At 40.6% G+C, this 12,236-nt stretch overlaps 1 protein-coding gene across 2 annotated transcripts in view; it reads right to left on the bottom strand.

The window, feature by feature from the left end:
• The window catches only part of zdhhc8b (zinc finger DHHC-type palmitoyltransferase 8b), a 66,178-nt gene that overhangs the window by 5,797 nt on the left and 48,145 nt on the right, over nt 1–12,236 (bottom strand). For both annotated transcript variants that reach the window (XM_046034458.1, XM_046034457.1), the window contains 7 exons: nt 9,557–9,678; nt 5,333–5,490; nt 4,069–4,241; nt 3,741–3,843; nt 3,101–3,192; nt 1,400–1,532; nt 182–287 (listed from right to left, as the gene is read on the bottom strand). In XM_046034458.1, coding sequence (XP_045890414.1) covers nt 182–287; nt 1,400–1,532; nt 3,101–3,192; nt 3,741–3,843; nt 4,069–4,241; nt 5,333–5,490; nt 9,557–9,678 — 887 coding nt within the window. The remainder of the gene's footprint in view (nt 1–181; nt 288–1,399; nt 1,533–3,100; nt 3,193–3,740; nt 3,844–4,068; nt 4,242–5,332; nt 5,491–9,556; nt 9,679–12,236) is intronic.

Here is a 12,236-nt window from a genome sequence, read left to right as displayed (position 1 = left end):
TGGGACGGACATTTATCACACTAAACTAGGGCCAAGTCACACTCTGGGACACTAGTGATGCACAAAGGGAGTTTGGGGGAATTGCTGTTTGGTGCAGCCCTGACAGGAAAGAGAAATGGGATTGATGATGACTGACATGGAAAGAGAAGGGGTTGGGATGCTGTGTTTCTGTATTTCCTACCTTCGCTGGACGTCAGCTGGCTTTTCAGCTGGTTGTACCTGTCAGCCTTGGGCGGAAGCGGAGGCTGGGTTTCTTTGTTGTCCAGGCCATCCAGGCTACTTTTGGACTGCAGGGAGGAGAGCAGGGTGTTAAAGCATCCAGAACAGGTGGGGGGGTGGGGGTGGGGGGGGGGGCACAGCAGATGAAATAGCGAAGAGCATGTGTTAGTGTCAGGGAGGCAACCACAACTCTCACAGAGGGTTGTAGTCTAGCAAAGCTGCACTATATGCAGCTGCTCTACTTGGGATTAAATTAATTATTTGTAGCGTCTAATGGAGAGGAAATAGTGAAAGAAAATGATCTTGGAGTTGGACTGACAGTTTTTGTCTCACTAGAGCATTAATTTGTTCATCTTAAAAGAGTATTCAATCGATTTAGCGTTGTACTTCTGTAAAACTGTCAGACACACAAAGAGAAATAACCAAAATCTTTGCATCAGAGTTCTGGTAAACTCACTGATTTCTAACTCGACACCTCCAGATTATTTTTCATACTTGCAGTCTTCAGCCCCAATAGACACCGACTCAACTCACTTTAGGAAATGTATCATACTTTGTGCATTTCCCTCTGGAGCCACAATAGGCTTTATACAACTTCTTTTCACATAATGGAGTTGTACTATGTAAGAACTGTGATTGAACAGTGTTTGATGTGTAAAATCAGTGGAGTTCCCCTTAAAGTCCCCTTCTCTATTTTTCACCTAAATTGTTTCATCACTCTCAGTTTGCAGAAAAGTTTTCGCTGACTATAAATAAATGACAAATTAACAGAATCTATATGGTTACTCATAAAGGGAATATATGACGCTTGTCTTCACTGGAGCCACTTCACTTTGTATTTTTACAGTCAGACAAATGGCTGCCGATCTGTGAGTCACTTGTCTTTGACGTCAAGTGTGTAATAATGTCCTGTTTTAGAAATGGGGAAATTTTATTCATATATCCGACTTTAGCGAGCCACTGTATCATGTTATCTGTTGCCTTGAGTGTGAGCCTGTATTAAAATGGGAAAGTAGGAACAGACATGCGGATACACCATGTTACCATTTGTGACTTTGGGAATAAAGCAAGAGAAAATGCTGCCACCACTGCAGAAGAACGACTAAATGTTTGTGAGGTGGATGGAGGAGTAACAGGGAAATTACAGGGAAAAGCTCTGTGGTAATTGTGCGCGATTCACCTTGGAGCTGATGATGGTGCTGTGGATACCGTTGTCGCTGACCTTGATGGTGATTTGCCTATCTGACAGGTCAGGTCTGATAAATGGGGGCTGAATTTTGGCGCGGGGCTTTTTCCTGGGGTCCAAAATGTACCTGCATAAAAATGGGCAACAGGCATGAACAGGTTACACTAATTTCCTAATTTATAATTTGTAGTACAGTCCGGCAGTCAGTGCTGCCACTACATTTGAAATGTTTAGCCAAATAATGTCCACTGCCTATTACAGTCAAAGTATACATCACCCATACAAAGGAGGAGCACTAGCTTTCTCGTCATGACTACAACACAGAAGAAAAACATTTGTGTCAAACTGAATCCATTATTTTTTTTTTTTTATTTAAATCAGAAAGCCCTTCTTATGCTTTTTATCACCACACTCTACATCTTTAGTTATTATATAAGATTAAACTAATCACATAATAATTTCTAATATGTTATGTGCAGTCATCTGTTTGTACTCAGTACTATATGGAAGAAATATATATTTAAGTTGTACCAGTTTTAAAAAAATGAAAACATTACATTACAACAAAAAAAACCCAACTTATGATATATTCGGTATACACAGATATATGCACTATATATATATATATATATATCTCATATGAAAATGTACACAAAAACAGCAATCCTTAAATAGCTAACAATACCTCTCCTACTTGATATGCTGCACTTTATACTCCACTATCAACATATGTTGGCCTTCAAGAGATGCACAGCGTAGAGTACAATGATAAAATTAGTCAAGCACTTTGTATTTACATAATCCCATTTGGCTGGTTGCACAGTTTAAAACGGACAAACGGCATTTAAGTGAGTTTTCTTTTTCATAATTATAAAGGGTCTGTCACTGTGATGTTCAATGGTTATATGTGGTATATTTTCCTAGCAGTCTTTACATCATTCAAGTAATCAGCCCTTACATTAAAAAAATTATGTTACTTAATGAATGTTACCGATTTGTGGTCAGATTTGAAAATGCTCTTCTAACAGTTCATTCAGTGTCAGTAAGTCCAACATGCTTTGAGTCAGTGGTTCATTAAATTGAAAACCTTCCATCAGGGACTATGCAACAATTTAACAGCAGATGCTTGTAACACAGCATTTCACCCCCACCTGCCGTTGTCTCTTACTGTTGATTTTTATGGAATGGGACTTGTCCTTATAGGTTATAAAACGATGCTGTGTATCTGTGTGTGTAAAAAGCACGTTGACTAGCTTTGTGCTCTGTTTCCCATTAACTGTTGTTCTACATAGTGATTCAGTTCTCTCAGCCATCTGCCTTCCCCCCAGGGTTGCTGGCTTCTTTTCAGGCAGAGCTGGATGCACACCTCTACCACCACCTCAGAGCATGTGCATACACTCGTACACACACACACACACACAATGCTGCTGTCTGTGTTATTATTGCAGTTAGATGGTGCTGCACTGGTACTATGGCATGGATGTCATAAGCTTTCATGAGCCACAATCCTAGTACACATCTATATATATATCTGTATTACACACACACAAACACACACACGAAACATGATAAAACATCACACGAATATGGCACAATTAATTGAAAAACATTAGTAGGTTAAATTTGTACTGACAAAAAACGCATTTACTATTCACACACACACACACACACACGAAACATGATAAAACATCTTACCTAGGTGCTAGGGGACTACATAAGACATACTCCACGTTGCCACAGCAACCCTTGGTGAAGGGATTTACTCCTCCACGAAACTTGCCCGTCACCTGAGGTACACAATGTCGTGTTTAGAGTCGCCGGCAAAGGAAGCACAAGGCCACAGCACGCACACACACACACACACACACACACACACACACACACACACACACACACACACACACACACACACACACACAGGTCCAGTGACTCAATACAGAGAAGGTGATTCATGTTGTTGAAGCATCACATAATTAGTGTGTGTGGGAATATTTGTACTGCTGCCTCCTGCTGTGATTCTTTTCACTGTGTGTGTGTGTGTGTGTTTACTATCCTTATTAAGGTAAATGTATGACTGCCCACACAGACTAATTGGACTGCATTATGTGCAGCTGCAGAGCCGGTAATACACTGTGATGACCAGAGAAGCTCCAACTTTTTTATTATTTTTATTTAGGAAAGCAGGCCCAGCAGCTCCAGGTGTGAAGGTCTGAATCTGTGTGAGTGTGAAGCAGGGCAACACGGCTCTGTTGATGTTAAGCTGGATACATTTTTCTTTTTTTCCCCTCAAATGCTTGTTTGCGTTTGTACATTCAGAGCGCTGGTGTCTTCTCACCTGTTCGTTGGTTGTTCGCCCTCGAGCAACAAGCACCATATGGAAACCTGTGAGTCCCATGACTGGAATAAAGAAGAGCCCTGCTATACACATCACCACCAGACTGGACACAAAGGTCAAGCTCAACAACAACAATATAAGGTCACAAGAACATGTGCTGCAAGAATAACTTCACTGACTCCTTCAGACAGCCAAAGCCACTGGCACTAACCACTAACTTTTGTCCGCTCAGGAAACATCATTCTGAAAAATTAACAACCAACCAAATAGTCCATTTAAAAAAAGAGAAGGAGCCTTTGCAGTGAGGTTTCCAGCAGTGAAAGGATACGTGACGGTGGTGTGCAGTGCTCCCAGTCTCTCTCGGTGGTGAAGGACAAAGATGAGGCCGAAGGAGAAAACTCCCACCATGTGGATGCTCAACGACAGCAGGAAGAGGAAGAAGTAGCGATAGTTCCTCCGTCCAATGCAGTTGTTCACCCAGGGACAGTGGTGGTCAAAGTCCTGACAAGGGAGGCGGGGGGGGTTAGACTTCTGAAATCTATGCATGTTCTTCATAAGGTATTAAATTATGTGAGCTACAACCGGTCTGGGTTTGATTGTAAATGTAGGTTTGTGAATTTTGACATGTGCATCATCTCTTTTTACTGTAAAGGCACTAGTTTAAATCTCTAGACTAATAAGGCAAACCAAATTAAGGAAGAAAATGTTCTTGGATGAGAGGGGTGAAGAAACATTTCCATTATAAATCCATGTCTGTGCAGATTCTCAGTCATCCAGGTCATAGTTATCAACGAAGGGTTAAAATCAAGGGCAAGTGGACTCTCATCTAAGAGGCTTCCTCGGTGAAGATACTTGGACGGGAGGCAAAATGTCTTCCTCCCTGTTGCCCTTGATTTTAACCCTCCTTGGATTCAATCCTTCACCAACCTATAACTCAATTCATGTGTAATAATGTATGCTGAATGAGGGTTTTATTAGTCCAACATTCAGCCCTTTTCAAATAAAATGTAGAAGAAAGGTTGCAGAAATACAACCCTTGCATATTAATGCCGTATATTAATGTCCTGATGTATGTGCGTACATTTTCAAGCCCAAAATAAGGATTTGAAAGCTAATACTGATGACAGTATTTTACGGTTGAAGCTGCCAAAAGCTGATATTTATTCCAGTAATTATGATCTTTAATGATTTTACAATTCTTTTTGCCGAGAAATACAGAAATTCTCTCGATAGATAGATAGATAGATAGATAGATAGATAGATAGATAGATAGATAGATAGATAGATAGATAGATAGATAGATAGATAGATAGATAGATAGATAGATAGATAGATAGATAGATAGATAGATAGATAGATAGATAGATAGATAGATAGATAGATAGATTATAAAATCAGTGTTTGTCTCAGATTTTAATTATTGGGACTAGCTACAAAAGATTTTCTTGTGCAAACAAACTGCATCATTTATCAAACTGCATTAGATTGTTGAAAAAAAAAAAGTTTATCCACCTAATATATCAGTCTAACTTTGGTGCACATTTAGATTTCAGTGCCTGCATGTATTCCCACACATATATACACACACACACCTCCACACAGTTGTCACAGACACTGCAGTGCGAGCAGCGAGGCGGCCTGTAGAAGTGACAGGTGGCGCACCACTTCATCCGGACCTGAATGCCCTTGATCTCCACGTTCTTGTAGAGCGGCGCTCGGAAATCATCGTCCTTGTCCTCGTCCTCGTCCGCTGCGGGGCAACACACAGACAGAGGCACATTAACAGGGCACAGATGCGTACGGTGGAGTGTGAGAACCACAGTCACAAACACGGACATGGTTTTGATTTAGGATTCCATTTGACAGGGACAACAGGGGAGCACCTTAAATGAAGCTCACCCCTGCTGTTAGCTGTCTGCAGAGAGAGCAAACGCTGACAGAAACGAACATTTTTATAGACGTGACTTATTCATTCTATTTAACATTAAGACTTACTAACAAGCACACTGTGACTCACGTATAACAGAAGCTGGTTGGTTTAATTTCCCACAAGTTTATACATTATCAAGAGTAGAAGTTTTTTTTAATGGGAATTAAACCTCTAACCTTGGCAGAGTTAGTGCCTTGCTCTGTTTGACATAAACAAACCAAACCCATAACCTCTAAAATACAGTATGAGAGCATCTCGACTGTCCTTGGTGCGACTCTGCAGTCAATCAAACTGCTTATGAGAAGCTTTGTACTGGGTGCCACTTTCCTGCCACTGAGAGCTTTTTAGCTTTGGTGCTGCACTGCAAAATAAAACGTCTTTCAGCTGATCAAAGGGCACATTCACACGATCTACACCGAGCTCCAACCTGAGAAAATAATTTCACAGTACAGCAATGACTGCAGGGAGATCCAGGTAGCTGAGCGCACGGAGAGAAAGCAAGAGAGAGTGAAAAGAGAAAACAAGAGAGGAACATAAAGGTAAAGCACAGAAATAAACAGATCCAAAAGCGGAGATTGCTCTGTTGTGTTATGGATGTCAAGTCTCTTCAAAAGGTAAACCACCTGCCAAACAAACAGACACAAACGGCGGTTACGCTTGCGTCTGCTCTGACAGCTTCTTTTCCATTCAGCAGACAAAGCAGAGGCCTATTTCATACAACATACATTTACACTGCAAAAATAACAGGCAGTCCTAAAGTATCATTAATTCACTAATTATTATAATTTCTCATGTTTAGCTTCATCAGTTTACATCTTGTATGTATCTATTTGTCTGTACAGTCACAGTCTTTATCAAATATATTTCAGGCTTTTTCCTGTTGCCACCATTCATGTTAAATTGCAGTAATATTCAAGTAGAATTAACAGCTGCCCTGATGAAATGATTGCTCGCATGAAGGTCAGGTGGACTTTTATTGATTTTGTTTGTTGTAGTGCTCTTTGGAACATCGAGTGACTGTATTTTATTGACAGAGAAGCATTCTGAGGACATATCTATTAGGAGGAATGATTTTACTGCTTTAAGTAAGCACCAACATATCTCTCTCTCTCTCTCTCTCTCTCTCTCTCTCTCTCTATGTATGTGTGTGTGTGCGTGCAGTGTTCTTACTTCTTCTTCTTATTGACTTAAGAGTAAAAAAATTCTTGGCTCAAAGCTGCACTTAAAAGTTAGTTATCAAGCATCCCACTCCTAATTTGAGTGAAGTGTAGGACTAAATCTTAAGTGTCAGTCTTAGTGCTGATTCACGACACTTTGCTGTGCCGCAAACAGGATTTTGGATGACGATGTAGGCAAGGACCAATCACTGAATAGAGTACACATGTGAGGAATTTGACTCTGGATTGTACATTGCTCCGTACGATGTGCTTATTCATACAAAAATACAAAATCACAATAATAAGAATAAAATAAAGTCAGACACAGACCTCAGTGTAGACAAAACAAATATACACACTATGAACAAAAACAATATAGACATATTGACAAATAGTGCAGTGAGCAGAGTGCAAAGGATGCAGGAGTTTGTACATGTCGGAGGTGGATGTGATATACAGGTACATATACATGCATGCATGTACACATGTACATAGTGCAATGAAGCATAGTGCAAAGGATGCTGGAATAAATAAGTATTTTGTGCAGGTAGGTGGATTTGGTATACAGTATCTACAATATAACAGTATGAACAGCACTGAAATAGAGAATGGTGAATAAATAATAAGTGTTAGCCAGTACCAAGAGGTGGCTGATTAGAGACACAGTTACTGGGTTATTCCATATATAAAAGAATATAAAAGATAAATTCACATTGAATGGTGAAATTCCTAAGAGAAGTTTATATTCAACACACATTTGACAATTAAGAATTTTTAAGAGAATACATTATGTACATAAGCTACGTACACATTGGAAATGAAAGTTGGTCTTTATATGAGTGCCATCATTTACGGCTACTACTCCTGTATTGCCGGGTATTTGAATGAATTGCGTTTGGTTCTGTCATATAGGGGATGTTGTTGGGAAGTCGATGAAATGCGTGACAGTGTGTGGAGCTGTAAGTGCCATAATTGTTTCCATGTAGTTGTGATGGCTCAGGTTAGGGTCAGGGGCTAAGGAATGCATTAGTCAATGAGCTTTCTCCACGGGTATATGAACAAGTGTTTGCCAATGATAAGGAGTGTGTGGTCTTAATGAAAGTGTGAACTGTGTATGTACTGTATATGAGCTAGGCAACTCAAAGTTAAGAGTGAGGATGCTGAACCCTGAGAGCAGGTAGACTGAACCAAAACACTGAAGATGCAGGCTGTAAAACCAAAACAAGCTCAAAGGGTCAACAACTCTAACCCTAACTGAAGAGAACAGCAGAGTCTCTTCTATTGATATTGATTAGTGCTAATACTTTCTTTCAACATGCTCAAATCAACTAGTTTTGTCACTCATGTTCCAGTTCACAGGTTAATCAAATCAAATGAACATAAAAAAGGGCTGTGGGCTACAGTGTTAATGCTAGCCTACTGTGTGTTCACCAGATAAACTTATAAAAAACACCCAGGAAACATTTCTGTCTGAAAATGTGATTTTCAATTGCGAATTGCAGTAAATTTGCTAAATTGCACTAAATTACAGAACTGTCTCATATTTCTGCTTGTAGTTGTGTAGCCTCATTAGCCACAGTCATCTCTCTCATCTGTTTATGGTTTATTACCTCATTTTGCAGTTTCCCCACAAAAAAGAAATTGAATAATAAATCGCTGTGCCATACATCAATGACCTGAATGGGAAAATCCTTCGTACACACCAACCTTTCATTCTCACTTTTACAGTCTGGATGACAGAGTGATTTTCTAAGCAGCTGTCTTTTAATGGCAGTCAGTCAGTTCTTCATTTTTGTTTTAGTAAAACTTTTCTGGTGGCTCTGCTGCCTGTGAGATACAACATCAAGGGTTTAGAGACGTCCTCATTGTTATGGCAGAAAATTGTGTCCTCTTACATTTAATCTTTTATGTATGATCTTTTAATATTAATATTATGATTATTATTACTATTAATGTTATAGATATGTATTGTGTTTTTATCCTTAACCTTTCCTCTCCTATACTCCTTATGTTGGTCTGTCCACATTTACTAGGGTTTAGGGCAGAGCTGTGAGATTGTTTTGGTGTTTTCCTCTCTTATAGACTCAGTAGTCTATAAAACACAGCAGGGCAGCTGCAGCAGAAGGCCACTGTCACCTCTGGGGAGGCTGATAACCTGCGCTGTATGCAAACTAATGATTATTACCACTTTATGGGCAGGGAAAGCTATTCCTAAAGACAGGTGCTGGTCATTTACAAGCGCATTGCAAACATCCTTGGGGAGGAGTTCAATCATCATTACTTAACCCAGACAGCACTGAGGACAAGAAGCTTTAACCCAGATAAGCACTGACAAGAAGCCTGCATCAGGAGCGTAAGTCAGTGCAGCTTGTTTGACACGCCGACTATCGCAATATGAAGGTTTGTATAACTCCCACTAGCGTTCTGCATTTGGAGCATGTGGACTTTAACAGACAGATAATGGGGTAGTTAGACATTGGGCAGGGCGGTGCTCTGATAAATGTGGTGCTATTAAAAGGTGTGCCCCCTAAATGAGGACTCAACAGGGAGGAAACATTACTCATATTTATGTGCACATACATTATGACAGAGGGTCATATTTTTAGATGTCAGAAAGATATCGCAAGTATCAGTGGTTTTCCCCAGATTTATGTAAAAGTGAGAAACAGCATTTACACCATCGGCAGACACTAAAGCTCACTTGCACGCTCACAGACATGCACACAAACCTCGGGGGTAAACACCAGGGTCCATGAAGGTTGCCATGCTGAAGTTGGCCAAGACGAAAAGGAAGACCAGGCCATTGTAGAGAGGCACGGCGGGAGAGATTACCTTTGTCAACCAGGGGCACCTAGAGACACAAATGAAAAGACAGAAATAAGGATTCTTTCAAGTCACACACATTTACACACCATCACATAGTAGGTGTATTTCTGTTGTTCTAGTCTTAGGAGCAGCGACATGAATCCTTCGCCGCCACATTCAAATGCTCTCTGAGTCAGTCCCCATGAGTCTGGTTCTAAATTGGAGCAATAACCATAATTGGCAAAATGATTACAGAGAGGGAATTAGAGAAGGGTAAACAGTCAATGTTCCTAACAGTACCATAATTGTTTGCAAATTACCAGGACAACTTTGAGTTACTGTGAAATTATTTAAGCTTCGTGTTCCAATAAAAAAGGAGATTGCTTGCTTCATTTGTGCTTCCTCTGCTTGCACGGTATTCACGTTAAAGTAATAAAAAGACAGCATGAATTTACTGCCCATTTGCCCAGTTTTTGCATCAACCAGTTATTGGCTAAAATACGCCCAGTGACACAAGCAGGTTCTCTGTAATAACATAAATACTCAATCAGCATACAAGCCAAGAGTGAATTTGCAGAACCACAGCAGATATTATACCATGCTGAGCTTTCATATGATGGTATTTGCACCAGGACATACCAACCAAACAGTGTATTTGTGTCTAACTTAGCACCAGCTAGAATAATGGGAGGAGCACTCGTCCTTATAATCTGGAGAATCTAACACTGTCTGAATGGCACAACACAAAACAAGACTATAAGACTCTAGAGGCTGTATTTACCCTTATGCTAACATGCTGATGTTAGACAGGTATAATGTTTACCATGGTAACCTTAGTTTAGCATGCCAAAATTTGCACTAAACACAAATACAGCAGAGGTAAAGTATTGGACATGTGTTGACCTTTTGGACTAGATGAAAAGTTAAGATATAATTTAAGTTATTACAGTATAATTCATCCTGAGGGGGACATGACTGTGTTTAACCATAAATATAAACCTCATAGTGGCATAACATGTAAAGTCAGGGATCACCAAAGTCAACAGGATTCATCATCTGGGGACCTTGAGTCGGTACAAAATTTCATGGCCTGTAGTTGCACGTAAAACTGCCAAACATGGATAAGCTTTTATTTCAGGTCTGATAAACCTCCCTCTGAACAGTAGGTCAAACTAGCTGTATGGTAATTATTGTCACATACATTTGATTTAACGCTCTGCTGTGCTGGTGAATAAGGCTGAGCTCCTCAAAGGAAACCTGTTAGGTCACGGTGATCCTCAACTTGGACCCTCTTTTAAAATCCACCAACATTTTGCGTCAAGTCTGACCTTCTCCACTGCCTGCTGGTCATAACTCAGCCAGTGCTGTGAAACATTCAATTGTTGGGGCACCTGAATCACACCCGCAGCCCTGCTCAATCACCTGGACGCAACTGTCAAGACGCCGTGCGCCTCCTAGAATGCTATCATTCAACTGTTTGTGTGGTCTCTAGAGATGAAACTCTGTCAGAATGAAGATGTGGTCAGAGACTCAGAGAGAATTTATGAATTAATAAAGTCTCTTGCAAGATAGAGAGGAAGGTGTTTCAAAGAGAGACCCTTACTTTGTGGTTCCAGCTCTCTTTCCTGACATAATGACTAGTGCACACACGCCTGCACATGTGCATTCATGCTTCTTCAGCTTATTCTGACGTCAGAAAATTCAATTTCCTTGTAGCATGCCCTGAGATCATCTTCGATCCATATCTCATCTCTCGCGCCGCCTCTTTTGCTCGTTTAAATTATTCAGTGGAGAGCCACTACAGAGAACAGAGAGGCCAGTCAGTCCAACTCTGCCACTGCATATCAGGGGCCAGTTATATTTCATTCACGCCACTTGAACGCGTAGCTCACATTATAATTAATACTTCAAAGATGTATTTTAAGCACATTACGAATTCTTTAGAGTCAGAGATACTGTATATTTTCTTAAAATCACCAGAACTTCACATTCAAAGTGTTGTTTGTGATATAATTGTCATTATGAAGGCATACTGTCAGTGGATGCAATGAGCCAATGTAAGTATCTTATCTGTCTTTTTGCCACACCGTGTGGTTCTTGGTATTGCAGTCTAGATCCACCACTTGGGTCCAAACAGAAATATCTCGGATGGATTGCAATGACATTTTGTGCAGACATTCATGGTCCCCGGAGGATGAATCCTAATGATTTAGATCCTTTGACTTTTACTGTAGCGCCACCTGCCGGTCCAAGTATTCGCTTGTCCAGTGAAATGGCAACACCTAGTAGAGGGATTGGCCCAAATATGAGCTTCATTGTTCATAACCTAAATACTACCACCAAGAGGTTGACATTTGTGGTTTTGATTCAAATGTCTCAACAACATTTACCTTTACTGTCTGTACCTCTGTGTGTATATTGTGCAGGCTGCCTCCCTCCCCTCTCTCTCTGCCTGTCTCTCTCTCTCTCTCTCTCACCCCCAACCGGTGGAGGCAGATGGCCGCCCAACCTGAGCCACGGTTCTGCTCGAGGTTTCTGCCTCTTAAAAGGAAGTTTTTCCTTGCCTCTGTCGCTTGGAGCTTGCGCTTGGTGGGAATTGTTAGG

This window comes from Micropterus dolomieu, linkage group LG21 (assembly GCF_021292245.1).
Source record: "Micropterus dolomieu isolate WLL.071019.BEF.003 ecotype Adirondacks linkage group LG21, ASM2129224v1, whole genome shotgun sequence".
Classification (NCBI taxonomy): domain Eukaryota; kingdom Metazoa; phylum Chordata; class Actinopteri; order Centrarchiformes; family Centrarchidae; genus Micropterus; species Micropterus dolomieu.
Note: the sequence above shows the minus strand (reverse complement) of the source record. Positions and strands in the feature narration are given on the sequence as shown.